The sequence below is a fragment of the Aythya marila genome (genome assembly GCF_965140915.1).
Source record: "Aythya marila genome assembly, chromosome: 2".
Lineage (NCBI taxonomy): Eukaryota > Metazoa > Chordata > Aves > Anseriformes > Anatidae > Aythya > Aythya marila.
The window spans coordinates 121,217,982-121,244,974 of NC_139043.1; the positions used below are offsets into that span (position 1 = coordinate 121,217,982).

The window sequence follows — 26,993 nt, forward strand, 5'->3', positions numbered from 1 at the left end:
CGAATGTTAAAGTTTCAGAAACAAAAGCACCCCAGCTGCTGCACTGCACTTCTCTGAACCTTGAAGCAGCTTTTCTGTACACCTTACTCTGCATAGTCAGTACATAGGTTAACAAATATTACATACTGCATGACAACACTACAATCCTTGTGTGGCTTACTTGTGAGCACTAGTGTGTGATTGATTTCCTCCCCTTCCTTGAGGAGTCAGCCTTACTTTCTGCTTTATAACTACATAAAGGGATTTGCCAGTCTCTATATGAAGAACAAATGCCAAGTTTATCTAGGCCATGTTTTTTTAATAGGTTTTGAGGAAGTGTAGATAGGGGCTATTCAGTCATGACAGAAGAATGGGTTGAGGAGACTCCAGGGACTCCTTTTTATTGAAGTAGGAGTTGTCATGTTCATGCTAGCAAACTGCTCAGATTCTTGCTGTCAACATCGATTTCTATGCCATAGTCCTGGATTCTCAGAGCTCTGTGCAGGCATAAACAGACTGAGCCCTGGCCCATTCGGTGACTCGGTTGGTCCGTCTGCTGGGATAACCAGTGTGAGCAAGTGCATGTGTAGTGCTGGTGAAGACAGTTTAACAGCAGGTATGGTTTTACCTGGACTACAGAATGGAAAACCAATGTACTCAGTGCTCACAGGGTGGCTGCGTAGCACCAGTAGAAGTGGGGGCAGCTCATACAGCTGTTTGTCCAGCCCCTCTTTTTCCTTGCCTCTTCCCATTTCAGTGCTGATTATCCCACCAGTTAAAGCAAAAGGAGAATGAGGCAAAAAATACATAACCTACATCTTGGAAAACTCCCACAGTCATCCTGCGTGAATGAAGGTGGAAGAAATTGCAGGTGGGTTAGCGTGTGCTTGCTCATCCCTGACTGCATCGTGTTCTCTTCAAGGCAATGTGCCAAGGCTGTCATCTCCTGTCTCGTGGTTGGCTTTCCATCCCCCTGAGGCCTGAAAAATGGATGAGGAAGAGCGTTAGTTAAAAGACACGCAGCAAAGCTCTCTCTAGGCACTTTCCATAAGCCCCAAGCAAATCTGCTTAAGCACTGCAGTGCTCCAGGACATGTGCAGCGTGTCTTGGGCTTCAGCATCTGCGGCCTCATAAATCCCTCCCTGCACTGAGTGTGTCTGTGGAGAAGGGACAAGAGCAACTTAATGCAACATAGCAAAAGCCTCAAAGTATGGTCTGCATTTTGCCTCAGACCATCCCTGTGTACTTCCCAAACAAAAGGGAACTGAATTTAAATTCAAAATAGTTGTTAAACACCTGGTAGTGAATGCAGAAAGTAACGTGATCGTTCTTCTCATCTCTCCAAGAGCTGTTGCTCATGGGGCAGTACAAAGACCGCTTGCTCGTTGCAGTGTCAGCTCCAGGAAGCAAGAAAAGGATCTTCCACACCTACCTCTCTTAGTAGTCCTGTCTCAAAACCTGCTTCAATTTTTGACTCACCTTGCAGAGGAAGCTGAAGAAGGCTACTTGCAGAAGAGGCTGCTCTTTGAACGGTAATACAGTGGGACTGTCAGGGACTGAATTTGCAAAGCTCTCAGCATGCACAGTTTTGCTGCAGGCAGCTGTTTACCTCTGCACTTACCTGCAGTGTACAGGTGTGAAAGAATACAGGCTCAGTTTGTTAAAAAAATGATGTGTGTATTTTTCCACACGTGTGTCACAGTGATTGTGCCCATGTAGTTGTACATGAGAATATGGAGAAGCTTATCTTTCACTTCTGAATTTCTCAATGAAACTGAGACCAAACCCAACACCAAAAACACAAACAAACAAAAAAACGTAATATGACTAGGAAAGCTGCAGTTCCCTTAAATGCACCATTTCACAACGCAGTTTTATATTTTGCCAGCTTGGGACTCCCATTAGGAAAAAAAAATAAATAAAATCCATTCAGCCATTCATTTTCTTTTTTCCCCCATTGTACTGAGACAGCTGCCACAAGTGACTTGGTAGAAAACTTTGTGCAGCCAAATAATAACAATAAGAGGAAGAACTGCTTTGACACAGCTCAGTGGAATGTTAATTCAAGGTCTTGAGTTAACTGCTTTCCTATTAATAGGAGAGGGATGAAAAAATGCTTTTAGTCTTTGGTTTCTTTTGAAAAATTACACGTGCCTATTTCTCAGGGAACTCTAAATACGGCAAATGGCAACAGATTTTTGTCTTAATTTCTCTGAATGTGGAAATTAAAGTTAATGCACAGCCATTAAGTCGTGTAAAAGCAGAGAAGATGTGAAATGCATCCTTTCGAGGGCAGTGTAAATTGATGTCACGTTGTGGAGCCAGAGCCTGGTTCTGCTGCCACGTGTGCTGGCAGCACAGGCACCAAGTCAACGGAGCAGCAGCAGCAACCGCGCCGTGGTCTGAGCCCCTCTTAAATGTTTAATCTGATCCAACCCTGCTGTATCATGAAATATATATCCTAGCACAAACACTGGTTTATTGATGTGGAACTTCTCCTCCATGTTCCTGCCTCGCGGTGACTTTGACCTACTTCAACAATACCCTAATGCTTTTCACGGGATGCGCCATCTGAATGCTCGACCATACAGCCCTAAATTAGCAACTTGACATTGAAATGCTGATTTACACCTGCAGTCAAATGGATAACACATGTTAAAGGCCGATTGTCAGCAGCTCCAGCGCGTTCTTGCTTCATTCTGTGTCATTGTCGCTTGCCTCCATGCAATTTAAGGACACCCTTGTGGGGCATTGTCGGTATCACTGTGGACACAGCTGTAGGGGGCTGACACTTTGTCCGCAGCTTGTCATCTGTCTAAAAGCTGACATCACTTCCCCAAAATCACTGTGAACGTTTGGATGTTGAAGTGTTGCTGTATGTTTTAAGACAGCATTGGAAATAAAGAAGCTTTTGGCTAGCATAAAAAGCAGTTAGCATTGAATAACTTGCTCTTCTGACCTTCTCACCCCAAGGAAGATTAATGGTCATTTAGATCAGAACTTCCCCCCTGATCAGGGCTCTGAATGCCTCGGGGATTCAGACAGACAAAGGGAGCCTTGTCACCCCCGGGTCACCAGCCCAGACCTGCGGTGTATCTCCAGTGACCATTAGATGGTTGCTCAGCAGTTTATGTGTGAGAGGTGGTGGCTGTAATCCATTTTCCGATGGACAGGCCTCCGCCTCATGGAAGCTGTCACTATGTGCTTGCCAGAGCAGGAAGGAACAGGAATTCACACAAACTGTGCCCAAATTGGTTTGTCTTGCAGTACTGAAACCACAGAGCCCGTGTAGCACTAGTTTTGGTGGCTCCATCCTCCTCCTGGAGGGCTTTGGCCTCTGCTCCCACCTCTGGAGCACGCAGGTCCTGCTCAGACACACTCATAGCTGCATTTCTGGCACGTGAGCCCAATTTTCTCTCTCCCATTTCTCTCTGTGTGCTATCAAGAGCTGTGATCTGCCCTCCAGGTGTTCGCTTTGGAGGGAAGGGCCTTACTTTGGGAGCCGCCAGTTCAATGCGTGAAGCAGTTCCAACATCCTAGAAGAGCACATCCCACAGCCCTCATGTAGCCATCTCCCAGGTTTAGTTCCTGATGTAACTCATGCCTACTGTAACTGTATTTTAAGTGGAAGTCCTAAAAGTAGGACTACTCAGTAAAATGGAGCACAGAGTTCAGGGACAGATTTCGGTAGTAAAGTAACCATTTGTGACCTCTTCTGTTAGAAGGGATGAGGTCACCAAATGCAAAGCACAACTTGGGGACCTACACACCAAGGCTAAGCTAAAAGCACCAACTTTTACAGCTGCACATGGTAAGCAGATGGTCTGTAAAGGGCTAAGCAGGTTGTACCTCACTGGAGACATCTGCAGGTGCAGAGCATATCTCTAAAAAAAATGACCTGTGTGCAGACATATGCATACAGTAGCTGCAGCTGAGACACTGAGCCTGAATATATAACATGGTTGCAGACCAGAGATTATAAAAAAATATATAACTGAAAGGGAGAAATACAACTGAGGAGCCTCTCTCTCCTATTTGGCCATGTTGTGAGAGGAAATAGAAATGTCAGACTTTAGGGTAATATCCACAATGAGAAATGCATTTTACAAAACACAATAAAATCCTAAGGGATGTAGAATCTAAAACTACGTAGTTATTAAGGAGAGTGTGTTATGTCTATTGCAGAGCCCCAGAAACTCTCTCCTGTTCCCTTCTGGTTTTCTCTCTCCTAGGCTTATCTCTGCACAGCTGGTGCCACGGAGTGGACAGAGCAGCTGAATAGGCCACAACCAGAACTGAGCTAATAAACTAAGTGTCTAAGTGTTAAAGCTAATAGGATGGATGTAAAGGACAAATAAATATCAGTTCTGTGAAAAACAAAACTCTTTGAGGCTGCATGACTTGAAAAGGCTGACCTCTATGTAGCTTATGGGTTTGAAAATCCTCTCCTATGTACTTGCAGCATTAATTCATCTTGTTATCTGAGGTGATCTACTTTAATCAGATTCCTAGAAGCAAGTCAGGTACTTAAAGCAGAAGATCTTTGACACCCGTGCTGGCAGTGTCAGTAGAGAGGCCAAAGACCAAGCCAGCAAGGAGAGCCGATAACCCACTTCATCTCCTCAAAACCCCTTTTAGGATAATTGGCGTCAGGGGCATTTCTCCCAGTTTCCCCTCACGGATTCATAGCTGTAGGGCCATTTAGCATACTTGTCACACAAAAGCTGTCTCTAACGTTTTGTTTCAAAGACCCAGCTGTTCCATAATGCTCCCAGCCTGTCCTGAAGCCTTGTCTGTCAGGTGCCATCTCCTGTGCTACCTTGAGGCTCCACACAGGCACCTTCACTTAAACCTGGCTTAAAGAGGGCCCTGTGAACACGGCCCTGCTCCTTAGTGCAGCTTCGCGCTTTTCCTATTCCTGTTTTCTGAGTTTCCTAGCCCTGTGGTCACCGAGTGCCCATAATGAGGTTCCTTGTTCTAAACTTAATCTCATTTTCACACAGAACTTAAACCAGAGAAGGAAATGCAATCTGCTGTCCTCCAGAGACCTTCATCCCACAGAGCACGTGTGGCACAGGCAGCAAAAAGAGCCTGATGGCTGCGTGAGGACACATTAGATACAAGTAAGGTGACAGTTCATGTCTTTGGGCTTATCCATGGGAGGAATCCTAAGCAGTTCATGCCCAGTTATCCAAACAGTGGAATTTCCTCTATGTTATGTGAGACACTGTATGCAGCTGCAGCAAATGAGCTGCACAAATCCAGCATCTGTGTGAGAAGCTTTAATCAAGGTGCTTGTCTGTCCAGAAATGGTTATGTTCTTGTCAGGAGAAAATAGTCAAAATAATCCTAAAATGTTTTAAAGAAAAACATCAGGAGTAAAAGTGCCCCATCCCAAACTGATTGTGCCTTATCAGGGAATAAAGAACTCAAAACAGCCTGAAAAAATCAAGGATAAATGTAAATTAAGTTCAGCATCTTAATAAGCTATTGTTATCACAGCCTGATTTAAACATGCTACTCTTTTGGTGACATTTTTAATGCTTTCTGTGGATTACCAGTGCATGCCCAGAGTATGAAAGCTTGCTAAGCTTCCACGTGCTCAGCCCAAATATGCAGAATTGGCCCTAGCATTAACACCAGCTCAATGCAATCCTTGCTGCTGGCACCAGCTATGCGGGACTTGAACTTTACAGGGCTGGGCATTGTGCTTCATACAAATCATTGTATGGACTTACTCAAGTGTGTTTTACAAGCTTAGGGCAAATTTGTGAATGTCCAATTATCTAGATGTAACTTTTTTAGGAGGCGCCAACCAGGCTCTTTTTGTTGTTGTTTCCTCAGAGTCCTGCAGTATCCTTCTGTAACTACTGGAGGATGCTTTCAGCCTGGCTTCCAGATCTGGCTGGTGTTTCCCTTCCCGATTACCAGATAAGATGTCTGTGCACAAATCGCTTTCAAATGTGCTTTCAAATCGCTGAACATTGGCATCTCTTCTGATCCCCTACAGTGAAAAGAAAGCTCAGAATGTTGTTTTAAATGCCTCAATCCTCTTACTCCTGTTTGGGTAAAAGCAGTCATAGCAGCTGCCAGCAAATTAAAATGTTACTTTTGAAGATCCTTCAGTTATTCACAGACCCTTCAGCTGTACAATGTTTCTTTTATTTCAAACTACTCTTGCAAACTGCTGTAAGAATGAGGTGAAGTTGTGGATAGCACAGCCATCTCTCTTTTCCTCTCGTTTAAATGAAAATAACAGGCTAGATATGACAGGCTGACTTTACATTTTGCACTTGATGTTGGTTTTACTTTTTTGTCATTGTCAAGTGCAATTCTGTGGCCTTAAAGCCATTCAAAGCAACTTCCTCCCCACAAAGACCACCACTTGCATCGCATCATGCAGAAGCGTTTCAGAGTACATGCCAGCAGCATGCACATGTAGTTTTATCCCATCTTATTTTTAAATGGTAAACTGTGCACATATTTGAGTTCACAATCCTATTCCAAAAATACCTGTGGTTTATCCTTATCATATTGCCCAGCTATCGGTAAGAAATAGGCTCAAGTGGCTCAGTACAGATTAGATTCGCCTCTTACGCAAGAGGGTACAAGATCCAGTGAGAGCTCGGAGACCTGACCCGGGGAGGGCTTTGTCTTCCCATGACCAGGGAATCCCTTGGCAGAACTGGGTATGCTGAAAATACAGGGATGCTTCCCACTGACTTCACTGGAAGAATACTGCATTAGGAAAGCATTAATTTGTTTACAAAGGCCAGAATAAATAAGGTCTAGAGGTTTCAGATACTTGTCTTAAATCACTCAAAGTTTTAATTTAATTTTTTGCAAACATAATTAAAATTTGCTTTTATTCTATTCCTTTTAAGTTTACAAACTATGGAAAACTTGGCAAACAGGAGAAGCATGTGCAGTTGTTTCTTCCAGATGTGTCTAAACAGATGTGTCCATGTGAAAAACAACCTTGCCACCCCCCCACTGTGACATTTTGATATCTGCTGGGTCGCCATGGGGTTTGCTCTCTTATGCTGTTCTCACCAATTTTTTTTAATTTCAGCTTCAGCATATGTCTCTTCCCCATCCCCACACCTCCCTCCCAACATCCCAAATCAAATACTTTCCCTGTCCCAGGCCTGCAGATGATATTAAGTGGATGTTTTGCCAGATGCCATATGTCTGTTGCTGTGTCCTGAGTTGTCCTCCTCCTCCTCAGTTGTCCTCACTCACCTTTGGTCACCAGGTTCTTCCACCAGCAATTGTTTTGATCACTTACTGACAGCGCTGGGATTTAAGGCGTTTGGTAAATAGAGATAAACTGCAGTCCACGGGGAGGAACTTGGGACTGGGGATTTGGGAACTTGGATTCTAAGTGGCAGCTTTGGAGTCTTTGATCAAAGATACAACCTAATGTGAAAACTTTTCGGGGGGGGGGGGGGGGGGGGGGTCTTCTCATGGCTGTAGCAGCACCATCCAAATTAAAATTAATAACATTCTTTTAGCAGTAAAGAAAAAAAATAGCCTAGTCTCTAGATATTTGGTGTAATTCAAGGAAAGAAAAAATAAAAGGATACACAGAATCTACAGGCACATTTGGTTTCCTGCTGCCTTCACAAGCTGAGCTCTTGCTAAGTCAGTCAGGAGGTGAAGGAGATGGTGTCAAATTATCCGATGTAACTCTACGAGCACTTCTTAGGTTGGGAATTGTGGAGAGTGTCTTCTTTGAGGCTCAACTTATTGCCATGCTGTTCTTCAACAGGTTGCATGCAGTTGGGCTTTCTTGGCAGGTATTATCACATTTGTTGTAGCTGGATGAACCGAGATGATTTGTCCAAAATAACTCGTGGAGATCTAGAAAAAAGTAGCCATTTGCGTCATGGTCCTTTTCTTGAAGCCACATCAAGATTTCCTGCAAAACCCAAGGCATCCACAGTGCTTGATTACCTCTTTAAATGTTGGGTAGAATGAAGCAGAAAACTCCGTTTCATGATCAGGGGAAAATTCTTTCCCAGGTGATGATCCCAGAGGAAACATGCAGTGTGTTGGCCCTCTGGAGCCCTATTTTTTGTCTGGAAGGGCTGTGAGAGCTTTTTGTCAGCTCTCTGTATAAAGCAGCTCATCCTCAGAGCATCATGCCCCTTGAAGAGAGAGTTATTCAAAGCCTACCTGCTCAAAACCTGACCTGCAAAGCAGTAATCAGATTTTTGCTCTTAAATCTCACTTCAGTTTCCACACCCATGCTGCCCTTCAACATGATGAAACCCCAAATATTTGTTCTAACATTGAACACTGACTATGGTTTAAAAATATCCCTAGATCATCAACTAGGAAAACAATGACTCGGATCCAAAAGTACCTCTTCACACCAGACTCTGAATAACCAAAGGTGTAATAAAGGGTGGGATAGATGTGTTATAGCTTTTTTTTTTTTTTTTTTTTTTTTTTGGTCAACTATTCAGTGTTGCTCTTCATTATTTTTTTTTTATCCTTTTTAAAGCCTTAAATCCTCCCTGCATAACCGCCTCTGCTCTATTCACCGCTGAATGGACGGTGCGCTGATCTTTTTATTGGTGGGTAGTGGATTTGGTTTGATTGCTTGACACGGGGACAATAGTGGGATAAACAATTCCTTTCGAGCCCGTGAAACTCCCCATCTGTTGGGCGCGCGCGTGTTCAGAGAGAGCCGGCCAGAGACAGATGAACACGGCAGCCAGGCCTGATGTTAATGGCATCAGTCATACAGGCAGAACATGTGGCACAATAAATCAAAAACTAATTGAACTTTTGCTCGATTATGTCGCCGTCCCACTGCCCATTTTAAGCAGTGCACGGTTTCCTGGAACAATGCCCCCAGCCCCTGCCACAGATCCCCTGCCCTTGGACAGCAGGAGGCTGCCCTGGGAGGTAGCAAGTGATAGCGGCTTCTCTCCGCTCCTTTCTTGCTCGAAACAGTGACACCTTCCTCAGAGCCTCCTTCCAGGATATGTATTTGACCAATATTTGTCTGTTCAAAGAGAACTGACATCAGTATGACAGTGACAGCCCACGTTTGCTGGCACGTTCCAGCTGGGACTGTTGCTGACAGGATTCTATAGGAGAAGACAGACAGCATTAATTTCTGTGCTAATTACGGTATTAATGAAGGCTGGACTGATATAATTTAATATCACCGTAAGCACTTGAAAGTGTTTCTGCTACATCTGTTACTGGAGCCTGCGAGCCAACATTTTCAAGCTTAGATGTCCGTGGCAGAACTTGAGGGGGGCAAATTTCCACAGATGTGGAAAGAACAACTTCTGATGGGAGCATGAGGGAACCAACTGGAAATCTTTAGAAAGGCACCCCTATACTGAAGTGAATAAATGTGAAATAAGGCCCCAAGATCCCTCAAGTCATATAGAAACCTGGCTATGACTGAGCCACCTGCCCTCCCTCAGGAACCACTAAAGCATAGGGGACAAACATACAGACCTATGGATACCTGCCTGACATGCCCTTCTTTAGCATTTAAAATTATATGCTGACATGCCCAGGAATGCTTGGATGTTTATAAACTTAAAAGGTGAGGTACCAAACACTTAATACACTTAGAATCAGCTCCTTGTTATATGGGAGGAGCAGCATTTTATGATAAATGTGTTAAAGTACACAAACCATAACCCAACTCATTTTATAAAACCTTGCAGCACTTCTGTAAAATTTTACTTGCCCATACATTAGCTGCACAGAGCAGACTTTATTATTAGCCATTTCTTGTAGAGGATTCTCCAAACTGGTAAAACGATAAAATGTTCCTATCTGAGTAGAGGTTTAAGTAACAGCTAAATTAAATCTTTGCATTAATAGTATTCATAAAAAGGCAGATGGGAGCAGAAAATGTTGCAATGAAGAATATGGAATGAGATGAGATCACAGCATCAGTCTGTCCTTTGTAGATCTGGACAATGATCACAGAGCCAGATTGGATTAGTGAAACCTATTTACCAGAAGTTCAGAGCAGTTGCATGAAGCTGAAAGGCAGTCAGGAGAGAGAGGTGGAAAATGCACCAGATTTACAGCTGCAGCGACGAAAATTTAGAAGTTTTCACCACCGTGATTTCATCCAAATGTGAGTACATCGGAACTATAATGCTGGGCGCGGTGTTGTCTTTTGGATGGAAGGAGGGTTTTATCCTTAGAGAAACCTTTGAAAGGAGCAGCTCATCTGTCTGTTCTGCTTGCGCCGCGCTGCGCTGCCAGCTCGGTGCTCGCTGCTTCTTTCTGGAGCTAATCCATGCAGGTGCTTCGACATTGTGGCTGTGTAAAATCCTCGCACAGGCAAAATTGGGAGAGATCTGGAGTCAGTGTTCGTGTACCTATGAGGTAATTGCTAAAGTGACAGCTTGCAACTGTGTGGCTATTCTGTGTGATAGAAAAGAAAATGAAGTTCTGTGAGCAGTTAGCAGCTCAGATGAACTGGGTGAACTGCATGAATGTGGAATTTAAGTCTGCTGGCTCAATAAGTGGAACATTTCCAAAGCCATGCCCTCGAAATGAATGCATGATTAACATTAATTGCTTGTAATGAAGAGTAAGAACCGGACAAAGCCTAGTCTGCATTTGATTGAACAAATTAGTTTAAACTCAATAGCTGCATATTTCAGCAACAAGAAAAAGAAAGCAGGTAAAAGCAGGGAAAACAAATTGTGGGGCCAGATCTGATCTTTACTTGCAAGCTGCAAGCCTGAGCTCTCAGCTGCTTAATTTCAGAATGTAAGTGGAAATGACAAAGTGAACCATCATTGTAATTGTTTTTGTTGCCTGAAATCTGGACTGTACATACAAACAGCCTCTTGCAGGCAAATCCAGAAACGGCATCTGCAAGAATTCAGCCATGCCTCCCTGCTCCTGCTCCCTGCAGAAAAATCATGTTTGCAGGGAGAGTCCCGCAACCCCACTGTTTTCATTGCTGCCATTGTATTCCTGTGCAAGTGGGTCACTCGCGTCTACCTCCGCAATTCACTCTTCTTTCAATGGCTATTCAAGTAATTGCATGTTTGCTGGTGCTGTGACTTCCCTTTCATGCCTTCCCTTTCTTCAGCCCATGTGAGCCATTTGCCACGTATGCTGGCAAATGACAGGCAGCGAGTGAGTCAGTCTGTGGATCGTACGCACTCTGAAAATAGGCAAATTTATTACCATTAAGTACATTAGTGCACGGTTCATCGTGCACCAGCCTGGTGCCAATAACAGCACAACAGTACTCACTTCTGGAAGAAATACGTATAAACTGTACTCCTCACACTGGGCAGTAGAATGCCAGAGACATGAAGGTGATTCTTTGTGTCACTAAACTTTTCTGCACTTGAGTTTAATTAAAGTGCTTTGTCTGTGAACAATGAATGATTGTACTCCTCACACAGTGCAATACCAGCAGTAAAGGTTCAGCTTCAAAAGCAAGTTACAACACATTCACAGAAAAAGAAAAAAAGAAAAAATAATTAAAAAAAAAATGTGCTTGTACAATTTTCACCCCATGCTTGCCTTGTTTTAAAATATAAAACTACTCATGCAGGAGAAGGCAGTAGGGATCCTTGAGGATACCACCCCATTCAAAACAGGCTGTGATCAGGCTGATGGCTGAGCACACTAACTCTATGCACACAGATAACTCGCTTGTGATAGGTGTGTGAGCACCCTGTGCCTCAGCAGGTTGCTAGCAGGGGACTTGGACAAGATTTATCACCTCCTTTGTTAGCATCCTGCTTAACTATGGGCAGAGCTTGGCCAAAATGCTGTTTCTGTCTAATGGGGTCCTAATGCTCAGTACTTGTATCCTCACTGTGGTGTCTGAACTGGTGGTCTGGTTTTCAGTGGTGGCTGCAGATGTTCAGCTTTGCAGAAAATCAGACCACCCATCTGAAGTGGGGATTTCAGGTCTGCATCCATGAAAGTACCTGAACAGTGAGCTACCGAAAGCTGTGATCCCCAGACCTGCGGGCTACTGGCTGTAGGCACTAAGACTCCTGGTTTGCCTAGATTCCTCCACTAAAATTGCCAAAATGCCTGGATTCCTGTGATTGAGCACCTACACACTCTGGGGCTGGCGACTTCCCTGTGTGCAAGGGAGAAATCCTGGGATGCCACGAGTCATTGCTGGCATCGTCCTGCACGGCCAGGGGCGCCTCTTAAACAAATGCAGGCTGTGTGGGAAGAGTGATTCTGGTCCCATGGCCAGCTCGTCTTGCACCACAGCCCTGAAAGCTGCTCAGTTTTCCTTCACACCATCCAAGGAGAGGCCGTAGCATGGGCAGCAGTGCCCAGCACTGTGGAGGCCACCGCTGCTGTAGTAGGCCCAGGTCCTTCAGGACCGCACCTCATCGCCTTAAGGCAGGAACTCAGATTCGCAGCAGTAGTGAGAAGCCTTGGGCCAACTCCAGCTGCTTCCACATCTTCCAAAGTCTCCACAGACATGAACGCATAGCAAAGATGAGCAGTGCTGCTCCTGGATGCCAAAAATGTAAAGGCAAAGTCAGCTGGAGAGCGAGAGTCACGTGCGACTCCCTAACAAACCTTCCTGACGCTTCAAGGCCTTTGGGCTATAAATGGAGCCTGAATGGGAAGCCTCCCTTCACATGCCTTGCCCACAGGGTCAGCATTTAGAATTAAAGTTAAACCTGGCTCCAAATTTTTCAAGTTTTTGTAGACTCCCTTCTGTAACCAGCTGCTAAATCCTGTAGCCATAACTCCCGTATCCTGCATACAGGGGAGGGTAATAATTCTAACGTGCAAAGAGTAGGATACAACAAGAGTTGGGAGAATAACTGAGTTTTCCAGGTCTCAAGTCAAACTGGAACAAGAAGTGTTCAACCAATTTTCACTTTATCCAAAAAAGACCATCCAAACCCAGTCACTTCCGTGTGAGTGCAATGACCAGTCAAAAGCCTGGCTGACGATCCTCATTTCTCATGTGTCCTGTGGCTAGTGTTTCTGTTTTGCCTATGATTTTGGTGTCTTCATGGGTTTAAGAAACCAAATGGAGAAAAACTTAAAGCAAAATGCTGCATCAACTTAAAGTACTGAATGGGTCATTTTGTGGCTGGAAAAAAAAAAAAAAAAAAAAAGGAACAGATGTAGCACAAATGTTGTTATTTGGACATAATGTGATAAAACTGAAATTTCTTCATGAAGTGATTTGAGCTTTTTGGAAAAAAAATAAATCTGTATTTAAATAAAGTGATCGACCTCTCCAAAGTCAGTGTAGATACTAGCCATGGTTGAAGCTTGCTGGATGGAAGGAGAAGCTCAGTTTCTCCTAACACCAAAGAGCCCCTATCCCAAATATCATTAGACAGCAGGCCAGGACACAGCCTCCTATAGGAAAAGGTCACATATTGATTCCTCCTGGAAACCCATGGGAAAGTGCAGACATTTGGGAAGGCTCTTGCCCTGTGCCCACAGATGTCTGCATTGTATAGCTAGAAAATGGTCTCTGAGGTGACGTTTAAAAAAATACTTTATTTTGGGTTGTTTCAGCTGGAATCCCCCTTAAACCCTCTTTTTCTCCCCTCCCCACCATGCCATTCTTTTGGAGGCATGTCAGAGGTGTATTTGACCTAATCTCACTGGTGTAGCACAGCTACAGCACCACGAAGTAATGAGAAGTGGCTTTATAAGACTGAAAGAAGGTGAGGTTTTGTTGTTGTGGTGGTGTTTTTTTGTTTTTTGTTTTTTTTTTTTTGTTTTTTTTTGTTTTTTTTTCATTTCCCCCAATAATAGCAGTTATTATCCAACACCAGCTGTCTCCAGCCCTTATCTTTTCTATGTCCCCATCATGGGGGCTAAGAGAAGAGCTGACATGCACAGAGCCACCAGACCAGTGTCAAACACCACGGGCCTCTTTGGAGGCTCTCTCCCAGCTTGTGCCCCCCTGCAGCAGGTCAGGAAACCTACCTGAGGTGAGGGTCGCTGCTGGTCTCCTAACACTTCACCCCAAACAGAGCAGTGCCCATTTCCACCCCAAACCAGCAAGATCCTCACCAGCATCTTCAATGGACACCACCGTTGCGTGCTACTTGGGCATGTCTGCCTCCACCCCACCCTGACCGTTTTTCTGTTGTTCTTTTCACAGCATGTAGTCCTGCCCGGAGGAGAGCCAAAAGTACGCAGCACATCCTAACCAAGAGTGTAAGAAAAATTTCTCTCCCTCTCTCTTTGTTTTGTTTGTTTGTTTTCATTCTACTTGGCTAAGCTTATCTTTCAAAATGCCATGGAGAAATGGGAAGCAGATCGTTCAGGGCAAAGAAGTTCAGCAGTGTCTGATGCAGAGAATGAGAAAAGGAAGTTCCTATAAAGCTACAGATGATTTAATCTGTATATACAGACTATTACAGAATTACTTTGAAACTCCTCAAAAAAAAAAAAAAAAAGGTCTTTGTGCAGAGCTATTCAAAATGAACATAGCTTATCAACACGGGTCATCTGAGGGATTCACAGACTTAACTCTTATCCATAAAGCACTAATAATAATGCCAGAGGGACAGGCAGGAAAGAAAAACAAGCAAATCATAGCAACACATACACACATAAACCAAGGAGCCAGTACCACATTACACAGAGAATTTGGGAGGAAAACCTCAAGCGATGGGCTGTAACCTCCAGTCAAAAAAATGACTCCAAGGGACCCATGGGAGGATGCTTGTCCCTTGGTCCTGGTGGCACAGGGTCAACCTGGCACCTAAACACCTCAGCAGCTTACATCTGTGTATGGTTTTCTCCTCTCTCTCCATTCCTACCATCCAGCACAGTGCTCGCCCCTGCTTTGGGCAGAAAAATGCCTAAACACAGCCCTATGCTATGCAGTCTCAGTTTTCTTCTCCTCATTCCCTGCTTTCCCTTCACTGAATGGGTGACTTGTGTTCATTGCAGTTCTCCTCAATAGGTCTCTACGTATTTTTGTCCCTGATTATATCTGCTGGGCATTATTATTAAATAAATAGTAATAACAGCATTAGTAAAAGATCTGAACACTGAGAAAATGTTTTCCAAGTTTAGACAGTTTGACACATCAGTTTCATTTGAGTTTTCTTGTCTTCAGAGCCAATTTTCCTTTCTTAAACCCAGTTAGCCTATTCATGACCCCTTCCATCATCCTTTTATTGCAGTTCTGTCTTGTAGGCATGACAGCCCTGCTTTCTCTTGTGCATGTTAAAGCACAAGCTTTAAGACTCTTCTGTCAAAGTGTTTCTTCTCATTACAGACACAGGTAGTTCTCTAGCACTTTGTTGAAAGATTTTGCTCCATGGTCTTTCCTCTTCCCATGCTCTATCCAACTTACCAGCCTGATCCCCATTTGTAGATGCCCTTCTCTTAATAGTCCAGATTCCCTAATCTCCCCACAGCACCACGGGTCCCCCTGCTTACCACATGTACCCATGCACTGCGAAAAAACTTGCCATATTTGCTCCCATCCCCTCTCCCGGTTATTAAAGCAGATCACAGAACCCAAATACTTCATAGGATACTGAAGTGGACCCCAATAAGAGTCAGGAATATTCCAGTGTTTTTGACTAAAAACCACGAATGTGTGTATTTTCTCAGTTTGTAAAAATATTATTTTCACCCAGTCACTCAGGCTGAGGTTTTGAAGTGACTCTTCGACCCAAATGAGGATGAAATTCAGTGTCCCAGTGTTGCTCAAAATAAGCTGTTTTTAGAAACATTTTTTTTTTATTTGCTATGCTCTAACATATGTTGTCACATAATGTAAAAAGAGCATAAAAGCCCAAACAAAAAGTGAACTGTTTTAATAAGGCAGAATGCTTAGACAGTGGTTTTTTTTGTTTGTTTGTTTGTTTGTTTTTGACAAAATAAATACTTTTCCAACCAAATGCCCAGATTTCCTCTAATCAGAACTTTCTCATAAACCTATTCAGCTGGATAATTTTCAGCTAGCTCTCATCAAAATCTAGGGCAACCGTATGCCTGTTATGATGTCTAAAAACTCAGCAGAAAATTGTTTCTGCCACGTAGGGGGCCTCTAATATTTAATTTGGGTTGGGTCAGCTGTTGTACTCAGCACTACATTCACAAAGGTCTAAGAAAACAAGAGAGGAAAGTCCCTATTTTGTTGCTGTATTTTGGTATGATTTTCTTTTTCCTTTGGGGCTTTCCTGACCCCAATTAGAGATATCCTTTGACTGGCTCTTAGTCATGATGCACACAGCATCATATTAGCTGCAGGAGCACCAAGCCTAAGGAATGGTCTGCAGATCCAGATAAGCAAGGCTTGCAAACCAATGCAATTTGGACAGTCAGCTCTTTGAGTTGTGCATTCCTCTTTTTCAGTGTGATGCAGCTGCTGATGTGCAACCATTCAAATAAATTGCACCTAGTGGAATGTAGACGCCTGTGAGGAAGTTGTGATTACCAATTTCTATACCCACACTAACGTAGCAGTATGATTATTTATTTTTCACTTTTACTTCTGCACCTGCAGTCAGTGCTGTAGAAATGCCTCAGCTAACTTGAGAGCTTCTGCTCTGGTGATTGCAGTGGATGCACAACTTTAATCCTAGAGGAGGGCTAAAATAGCAAGCAACGTGGACATCTGCCAGACTTTTTTTTCACGGCAGAAATACTCAAGCAGTGTAGCACTGAGTGAGTTAACATTCAGATGGCTGACCTAAGGTAACTTCCATGACATTTGAGAATTCATCCCAAAAGCACAATCATAGCAGTAGAAGGGTGAAAGGGAGAAGCACCTTCTTTTGTAAAATTATTTCAGCAATATTGTTATTTGCAGTTCCTCTTGTCCTATTAAAAGTTCTTCCCAGTGACAATAGATCCTTTCTTTTGATTTCCATGCACTCCTATCCCCCAAGTATTGTGATTACAACTCTAAAAACACTCTTGATGACAGTACCTGAATACTTTGCAGAAAGCTGGAAAATCCCTCTGTGTATGCTAGTGCTGCCACATTAAAAATTAGATCAGCATTAGACCATCAAAAAAGAGCTTAACTCCAAAAACCTGACATTTCCTCTATAAACAATCACCTCATAGCCCAGCCTCTGAGCTTTGAAGTTTTACCCAAACCCAGATGTTTAATTGGCCCCTTCTGGGGGATTTTTGTTCCAGAAGTGCTGATGGGGTTGCTGCAGCAGCCTCCGTACTGTCCTACAACGCTCCTGAGTCCTCTGTGTCCTCTGTGTAACACCAGCAGGTGTGCAAGGCCTCAGTGCCCTCATGTGCATGTCCACATTAAAAAATAAAAATAATTTTAAAAAAAGACATTTTATTGAGCTCTGAATTCAGAGTCAGCATTCTGCAAACAGAATGAAGTGTGCAAATAACATAGAGGTTTAAGTCAGTAATTATTTCAAGAGCAGTTTACTAATTCGGCAGAGTTTGGGTGACTCTGCCATTCACACAAGATTTAAATTTCCTAGTGCATTTAGAAAAGAAAAGTGACTTCTAGCTGATCCTTCTGCCTTACCCTAAGTACCCTAGAGAAATGTCAGCTCCACTTTAGATCAAAAGTGTGCTGCAGCAGGTTTAGTTTCCTGACCTAGATAAGTCTGTATGTATTACAGTAATGGGTGAGGTAGCCAAAGACACAGTGAAGTCTCAAATTAGGAGTTAAGAAACTCCCAAAGTGTACTATAGCCAAATGCTGCGAACAGGCAAGTTCACTGAGGTGGTGCTGCTGTCCCTGACTGTAATGGCAAACAGCACTGAAAGTTGCTTGAAGGAGTTCTGGCACTCCTGATATAGCATGTCACAAGAGACCTTGAGAACGCAGATAACGTGCCTAAATAATTCCTGCTATTTACGGAGTTCAAACTAAGTATCATCCCTTGCAATGCACAGGCAGATTGTTAAGTTTCAGGTCAGTTGTGGTTTACACTGATCAAACAAGCCACTTTCAGGACTAGAGACTGCTGCAGCCCGCATCCTACTTACCAAAAATGTTCTTTCCATGACCATGCAAAAGCAGCGACCTCAGGTGCCTGGCTAGGAGAGGGCTGCAGAAATTTTCAGCCACACACCAAACACGACAAAGTTTGAGCAAGAGCTAAATGATGGAGCAGCAAGAGGAGGCCTCCCACCACCAGCAGCCCCCCCATTCCTGAGTTTTGGGCAGGATGGCGTGGCCCAGCCCTGCCAAGCAGTGCCAGATTGCTGGTCAGGAGAGCCAGACCCCACCTGCTGCACATGCCTGACTTCAAGGACACCAGCAGGCCCTTTGGCTTTACCTTAGCACCGGGCATGACCTTAAGTAGCTTACAGAGAAGGGACTGCGCTAGGCTGCCTGCCGAGATCCACCCAACTAGAAGAAAACCCCTCTTAGGTCTCGGATTAGGGCTTGCTGGCCTCACCAGCCCTTTGCAGCAGCATTTCTGCCTGCTGTCAGTCTGTTCCTGCTCCTTGTCCTGCTGGTCATGAGTATCCAGAGCAGACTGCTGGAGATACAAGCAATCTAAAAAAGTAAAAAGTGGTCAGGTTTGGGCTTTTATTTTGTTCCAGTTTTGGGAAACATCTGTTTGCATGTGTTTTTAATCTGCGAGAAGGTTCACAAACACAGAATATTGCACATTAACAGTACACTGAATTCAAATTTATTTCAAGAAAATGAATGATTTTATGAACACAAGGGGATGTACCTGCATGCTGTCTTGTTTTTACCTGGAGTGTTTGTTAGAAGGCAGACCAGTGGGTGGAATGAGGCCTTTCCCGTGTCAATAGCAGGTGAGACAGGAGAGGCCTAAAGAAATTGCATTTTTAATTCACGCTGCATGCTCAAAATGACTGCCCAAAATATGATGCAATAAGAAATTAAAGCTAAGCTGACTCAGAGGGGTATCCTGAATCAGTATAAGATAACGAGGGCCACACTTCGTTCCCTTGAAACAAATGCAGGAAGCTGCAGCGCAGCACCTGGTCCCCCGAGGGAACGCACCTCATTTTTCCTTGCTTTGTGTTTTTCAAGCTCAGAGTCAGAAACCAAACAAGATGAATCCCACCCCAGTCCCCACCAAACATGATGACAGGAAAGCGGTCAGAAGAGCAAGCAGCACACTGCTCCCAGCCAAGGCTGCTCCATCAGGACTCTGACAGCAGACCCCCTTTTGGCCTACAGAGGTGGCCGTGTCCCAGCCTGGCTCTAACAGGAGGTTTTTGCCTCTTCCTTGCAGGTGATAGCGGTGTCTGACTGTCAGCCCCACCATGGTAGTCTCCACCAAATGTTCTACAGAGAAGAGGAGGTGCAGGGTTTGGGCCGCCTGCGGGGCGGGCAGCAGGGACCCTGCACCGCCATGCATGGTAAGTCCTCAGAAGTGGCTTCACCGCCTTCTCTGTCTCCACTGCTTCGGAACATTTCTAGGTGTTGCAGTCTTCTAGTCTGCAGTGAAGCAGACATTTTGTTATGTAGAGAAAGGGTACTTCCATGCTTAAAACACTCGGTGGAATTTATGAGATAAAGACCACATCATTGCAGAGCTCTGCTCCCTGCAAGAGCAACCTAATAAAGCAGCACTTGCTTTATTCAAAGTTATAAACTCTCCCTTTCCAAGAGCTGACAGTATTGCAGCGATGATAGATTGCTTATAACTGAGCTTGCCTGACTCATCTTATTATGTAAGATCCCTGTTCAGTTGCTTAAAATTTGCCAAAACATAATCATTCAGGATGAAATTTTAGATTCTGGATGTCAGCCATGGACCTGATTTTCTTTTTTTTTTTTTTTTTTTTTTTCAACCAAAACTTGTTCATCATATTTGTGAGAACCCATGAAGGAGAAGATAGAGTTTGCCAATGCAAAAAAAAAAAATAAAAAAAATGCATAAACATAAACAGACTGGTCGTTCAGTTCCCTCAGTGCTGATGTGTTATGCTTGGAAGGAGGAAGCTGGAGCAGGGCCATGACATTTGGCATGGGGTGGCCTTTTAATCAAAAACACACCTTTTGCTCTCCCATGAAAAACCACCCAGATGCAGCCAAGCTAAAAGACTTTGAAAAATCCCATATGGCACATGTTTGGTAGAGACATAGGAAGTTCAGCTGTTAAAAGCTGCTAAATATGTAAAGCAGATCCCACCATGAACGAGCATGTTCTTCACACCAGCCCTCTGCAACTGCACGGTGTGTAAGGCACCTGATCTGAGCACAGAGTGGGCAAGAGCAGGGCCTGGGAAACTGGGAAGGGACAAACTGAGATTGGGACTGTGGGGAAAGATCTGAAACCAGGAAAGGAGCCAGGACATGGCTCAACAAAGAGCTGGGGCTGAGAAGTTGGAGGAGGGTTGGAGAAGGAATGTGTGGGACTGGCTGGGAGGCAGTGGGTGGCAGGGAGGGACTGGGGGAGAAAGAAGAGGCTTGTGGTGTCTGTTGTGAGGGGAAGCAAAGGGGAAAAGAGACCAGGTAGGCACCAATGGGAGAAAGGATGCAGGCCAATTTCACCAGGAGCATCTGTTCAGGACACCAGAGCTCCTCTAGGGCTACCTTAGCTTGTGTAGCGTAATGAGGACATGTGTAGGATCCTGGCACAGAAAGTGCTCAGAGAACGCAGTGGGACATCTCCAAGTTCCTGAAAAAGCTTCTTAAGCTCTGTCCATCACTGCCAACAGGTTCCTCAGCGGTGCACATCACCTAACACAGCTGATACGTCCCCTGTTTTCTGGGTGCCCATTTCACAATTCAGACTCTGATACCCAGGAGCACTCATTTCTAGCTGCCACAAAAAGCAGTACTTTGACTGCAAACCATGCTGGATTCTGCTCAATTCCTCTGAAAACTGCATCCCAGGAACCTGTAATCTTAAACTCAGTACTCTTTGTTTCCCTAGTACAGGGAAAAGCCAGCAGGCTATGAAGCTGGTGGATTTTTTTTTTTTTAATGTTTGAGCAGATGTTAACTGCAGTGATCAGCAATACAGAAAAGCACATAAAAATGAATAGTCTAGCCTTTAGAGGATTCACTAGTGGGAAAACTCGGTACCATCTACTGAATAATAAAAGCTGAGGATGAATAACTACTTTCTGAGTGAACACTCTCTATATGGTGCACTGAATGGGGCAGAACAATCTGTGGAAAAATGGTTTCTGGTCACAAATTAGAGCCTGAATCTCAATGGCTAGATCTCTGGGGAATAAAATAACCGTGGTCCAGTTCTGGTGCTTCATAACTTTTGATCACCTGACTACAAATTTAGCATTTTAAGGGGAGAAAAGACGAAGTGTTTGCAAATATTTGTATGAAAATAAAAATAGCTCTTTGCTATGATCAAAGGATCATAGAACGGTTTGGGTTGGATGATGTGCTACAGCTTCTGGTTTCAGTATGCTTTGTACTAACAAATATCTACACACAGAATGAGGTGCCATGAAAGAGTGCGGAAAGGTTTCTGCAGCTGTTTCTCAACAGCTGAGAGCCAGCCTAATGGGTTATAAAGTGATATATATATATATATATTTGTCCCAGGATGTACATCATCTGTTTGCATTAATCTCTACAAATGTACCCTCTACATAAATTTCAACCCTCAAAAACAACCTTCAACATCCTTACTGGGAATAGTTCTGGCTTTGGTGTTTTCCAGGCTTGCTTCATAGACAATTATTGTTGAGTATTAAGCAGACTTCAGATTTGATAAAGCACAAATTGAAATCTGGGTAATAGAACAAACAGTTAAATTTTCATAGTAAGCTAGAAATGTGCAAAGAGTACAGATGAGAGCATCAGCATGCCTATTGCTAGCATTAGAAATGCTGTACAAATATCAAGGCGTAAGGACAGTCTGTACTAGCATGGAGCAGGTCAGGGGTCAGGGCCAGAACAGTAAACTCCTGACAGGCCTCAAAGCTGTGCTTTGCTTCACAGGGTGGATAGATTAAATATATATGCGTATAAATGTGTTTATTCTATAGGAAAGAAGTACTCAGCTTTGTGCAGGCACTCATCTTGGAAATATAGGGCAAAGTCAGAGTAAAAGGTGTGGAGCAACCCTTGTCCCATGCTTGGCCATCCATAGCACCTTCTGGAAGTGGCATTCACACTGCACCCAGCCACCCCTGTCCTGACGAGCACTTACCAAATTGAAGCCGTGGGGCTTCAATTTGCTTAAATATTTTGCAAAAAATATTTAAACTTTTGCTTAAATATTTTGCAAAAGTTGACCAGAGCATTTTCTATATCTAATAGGAGGGGGATGCTGAATGGAAGAATCAGACAATATAAGAGCAAACAAACAAATAAACAATATATATATATATTGTTTATGTGTATTGTTTGTAAATGGTAATATTTATATAGATTATATATTGTAACTAACTATATATGTTATCTATAATGGGAATATTAGCTGAAGCACTGGTGCCTGGAGCCACTTTCCCAATACTGTTAGTAACCTAACACACAAGATGAGAGAAAGTAATTGAATTAAACTTTGACGTGAGGGATACAGTTAGGTACCTAATGGAATTACTGGCGGAGGAGAGCAGCAGGAGAGAAGCTAGTTAAGATATTTATCTCGGTCAGCTATTGCCCCCAGAAGGACAAGACATTTTTGACTGTTAACTCACGCTGGAGACAGTGCTATAAGCAGCATCTCTGCTATTTCTGAGGTTTCCAGTCATTATTTATATTTCCTTGGTAACAGCAGTTGTGAATAATATTGTATCTTCTATCTTGGTGAGTCCTGGTGTTTCTGTATGTCTGTGCTCTTCCCTTACTTGAATACCACTTTTAAAAAAGAGCAGGCACCTAAAAATGGCCAGGAATGAAAAGAAAGAGAGGAGAAAAAAAAAAAAAAAAGAAAAAAAGAGAGAGAGAGAGAGAGATCCACATCATTCCCACAGCCAAATGGGAGGATTTGGCTCCGTGAGAAAAAAAAATCTGGAATCCCTTCTTCATTTCTTTCCTTGGCACAACAAGCAGGAATGTCAGTGAGCATTTACATGGGGAGAAGGCCTTGGCTGAGCACTCGCCTGTAATTGCAAGGTAACCTCCAGGCTCGAGGACAGCAGAGGGAGGTCCCACTCAGCCAGAGGCAGACAGAAAGGTTAAAATCCTTCCCTGTGGTGGGGTGGATGTCACACACATCGCTGTCCGAGTAAGAATAATTCCTTGGGTCAACCCAGAAGGGAGAATGACTCCCTGCTCCTAGACAGGGCAAACCTGGTGGGGAGATCAAGGGTACACAAAAATTGTGTTAGCAGAAGGGTGCTTTTAACATAAGCTGTGCCAGTGGGATAACTACTGATAATGCCCTGTTTCTCATGCTTTGCAGTGGGAATAACTGAACGAGAGTCATCCAAGTCCTGTAATCACCAGTCAGATAGAAAAACTTTGGTAAGTGAATACAGCAAGACCGACTGCCACTGCCTGATGCGTATTAAAACCTGGTACCTGTTAACACGTCCCACATTAACAGAGTGGCAGCCTGTGGCAGCACTTGTAGGGCTTCTTTAAGGCTTTGAGACAGGCTTGATGCCAGGGGCTACCCAGCTGGGAGCAGGAGCTGGCACAGGAGAGATGCCCCTCCTGAACCAAGGACATGCTGTGGGATGGAGGCAGGCCGGCACCTGCATGGTCAGCCCTGGCAGGACTTGGGAGGAATTAGCCTCGTGCTCCTCAGGAAACCTCATCAATTGGGAAAAGATGTGTTTCTAAGATGGAACAAGTGTCAAATAATTCACACACTCCAAAACGTAATGCTGAAAAGTTGATCAGATCAATCACAAAGGTCAATACAGAGTCAACAGGAAATCATCATATAGAACCTGAAAATTTGTCATCATACATAATCTGAAAATTTGTTCAGTAGGAGGGACAAAATGTTTTGGTTCAGAATGATTCAGCTTTGCTAAAATATTTTCCTCCTCTTTTTCTTGCAAACACAATTTTCAAACACAATTTTCAAATTTTCAAAACATTCTAGAAAAACTAGATTTTCAAACAGAAAATAGTCCTTTGAAAAGTTTCTGACCAACACTAGACTAAGCTACAGAAACTTTATGGCTTCAAATGCTCTTTGAATGGCTACAATATACCAGCTAGCTGTTAGCTGGCCTACGCTCAAGGAAAATGACCAGTATTTAAGGATGGTCAGAATTAACAGCATTAATTTTATTAATGTGATGAAACTAATTACACCTACCAGCAGTTAACCTGGTTGAATTTCAAAGAATATTTGCAAAAGTAATTTCAAACAGCTTAAAGTCTTGGGATTCTTTCAGAGCACACCTAAAAGTTCAGGGGAAACACTTATAAAGGCTCAAGAAATTGTGATGGTTGGGAAAGCAGCCGTAGACATGACCTGAACAAAAGAAGCCAGGCATAAAAACTAAGGAATAAAAAGGTCTGCTAACCTTCCACATTTTTGGGGAGGTGTAAGTCCTGCTTATACAGCTGCTGTGCTGAAACTAGTGAGACCGTTCATGTGAGTAAAATGGTTGTGTGGGCAAGGACACAGCAGTCAGGTCCTTAACCTGCTTTTTCTTGCTAAGAGATTTACAGCATGCATTCATTTTCCTTAAAAAAATAATTAAAAATAAAAGCCTCTTTCCTCAGACTAACTCAGGTTCCCACTCAGCAGTGCTGTTACTTTTCCCCCAGCAGCCCCCGTCATCATTAGCCATCCCCATCACAGCGAAGCCGGCGGCTCTCACGGGCTCCCCCATGGATGACCACCCGCTCGCAGACGAGTGAGTCTCATCCCCATCCCCATCCCCATCCCCATCTCCATCCCCGTCTCCCAGTGAAGCCGCGCGTCGGCACTGCCCAGTGGGGAGGGAACGGGTGACGCGGTGACACCCCCCAGCCAGGCACAGCTTTACCGGGACCACAAGGAATTCCTCAGCCACAGATCTCTGAATCACAGCTGTAAAACCTCCTCAAAGAAAACCTGCTTCTTCCCAAAGGGAGGGAGACAGTGGCTGAAGAACACATTGATGACACTGTTAACCATGGCTATTGTACAGCCACCCTGGTGTCAGCTACAGTTCTGTCACTAGAAAAAAAAAATACATCTAAATCCAAAATTTAACTATTTCCCCCTATGTAGTCTATAATATTGGTCCTAAGGCAGTTCGGAAAATGTAATTAAGTTGCCATTTTGTCTCTGGAGTGTAATTAAGGAACAGTTTGACCATGGTATAAATGCATCTCATCAGTAGATGGTTAACCCAGAAATGGATCTGGGTGGCATTTGAGCTCATTGTCACAGCATCATGGGGACACCCATACCTTTGGGAACGGGCAGCCCATGGGTTTCAGTGGCTGGTCATCATAGAGACAGAAAGAGGGCCCCAGAGTGCTTTATTCCAGCCCTCCTGTGCTTTATTTGCCAGCCACAGGCAGCGCTTGAGGAAGATGGCAGAGTACGACCTGACCCTGCCACCAGGAGCAGAAGCATCTCTACCACTGACAGGAGGAAACCTGTGCGGGACGCCCAGCCTGCTGAGGAAGATGTGGATGAAGCACAAGAAGAAGTCGGAGTACCTGGGGGCAACAAACAGTGCCTTTGAGGCAGACTGACAAGTCTTGGCATCTCTCAGAAAGACAAAAGTTTCTTTAGCCAGGACAAGGTGCTCTAGGATTGATAAGGGAACAGATACAGCACAGCTCCCCCAGGAAAATGATATCCTTTTCATTACTTGATGCCATTGCCTCAGAAACGTAGGAGAAAGGCTAACTAAGGTAAAAATGGTGTGTGATGCAGCGTGCTAGCCTTTCCTTGTTGCAATACACTAGAACCCCAAGTATCCCACTAGATGTACGTCTTGACTCAATGATGCTGACACTACTGCTGACCTATTGTACACATCCTATCTGAATCAGCTCAGACTCACAACAGGAGAAGCCTGCTAAGATGTTTGTGTGTTCCTGCAAGGTTACGGTTCTGTTTTTGTTACTGAGTGCCATTGAGTGCCAGGGGTTTGCTCGTTGTGTACCACTGCTTGCCCTCTTCCTCTTCTCATATCCTTTCTTCTGAGAAAGGAGACAAAAACTGCATCTTACTACTTGCTTGGTTAAATGACGTATGTTACACATCTTTTTTTCTTCAGTTTTGATGTTTCAAGACAGGAGTAAAAGATGCAAAAAAATTTAAAGAAAAGATGAGTCAGAACTGAGCAAGTTTGCAAATACAGATTTACCAAACTTTGCCACATGGCAAGTCACTGGTGCTTTAAAGTGCCCTGCCAGTTCAAATTATGAGCTTCTGAATAACCTCAAGAAATACTTTCTTCCACTGAACCTGCTTATTAAGTCAGTAACTTGCGTTCTACCTGTGTGGTACAGAACATTTTCCTAAGTGTGCAAAATGCTAGTAGATAAGAAAATACATAAATGATGCAAGTAGACAACTAAATGTGAGATATTTGCATATACCAGACCTTTGCTTATGAGCTGGTGGATTCAATGGAATCCCCTACCCCCCCATTTTTTTTTTTTCAAACTTAGAAATTGCTGATCATGGTCCCTTGGCTTTCCTCTCAAAAAAAAAAAAAAAAAAAAAAAAAAAAAAAAAAAGTAATACAAAAAATGTCGCCAGAATTACAGGCAACATTATATTAGTCAGGAACAATACTTGTCTCACATAAGTGCTACCCTGGTCATTGTACAAGAGTTTGGTTTGCTGAAATACACAATTTTAAATATAAAATTGGAGAAACTATGGCTCCTGCAGCTCATAGCAGTGATGATTTCTGTGATCTAACTGCCAGTGCTCCAAAGCATAAATGAATGGGTGGCCACCGATGCACCGCAGGTGTGAATGGTATGACTGCAGCCAGCAGTGTAACTGCAGCTACATCTCCTTCCCTTCCTTCCACAACTACCCAAGTAATTTCTGCACTTGTGGCATCTGCCGACTTCATCCACTGCTTGTGTTAAGATATCTTCAGCTTGGGCTTTGAAAAAAGGTATTCCCAGTTTCTCTTCCAGTGGAGAACTGAGAGAGCCTGGGATTACAGCCTACAGAGGTGCAGGCTTGGGCAGCGATCCACCGCCAAAGGCCACC

The 26,993-nt window shown here is 43.7% G+C and overlaps 1 protein-coding gene across 1 annotated transcript; it reads left to right on the forward strand.

The window, feature by feature from the left end:
- Positions 1–10,032: 10,032 nt before the first annotated feature.
- On the forward strand, positions 10,033–25,507 carry VXN (vexin; the record flags this gene model as incomplete). Its single annotated transcript, XM_082755083.1, has 6 exons — positions 10,033–10,099; positions 14,102–14,157; positions 19,167–19,293; positions 23,259–23,320; positions 24,590–24,675; positions 25,321–25,507. 6 exons carry the CDS (start codon positions 10,033–10,035, stop codon positions 25,505–25,507), a joined length of 585 nt encoding a protein of 194 aa, XP_082611209.1.
- Positions 25,508–26,993: the final 1,486 nt, after the last annotated feature.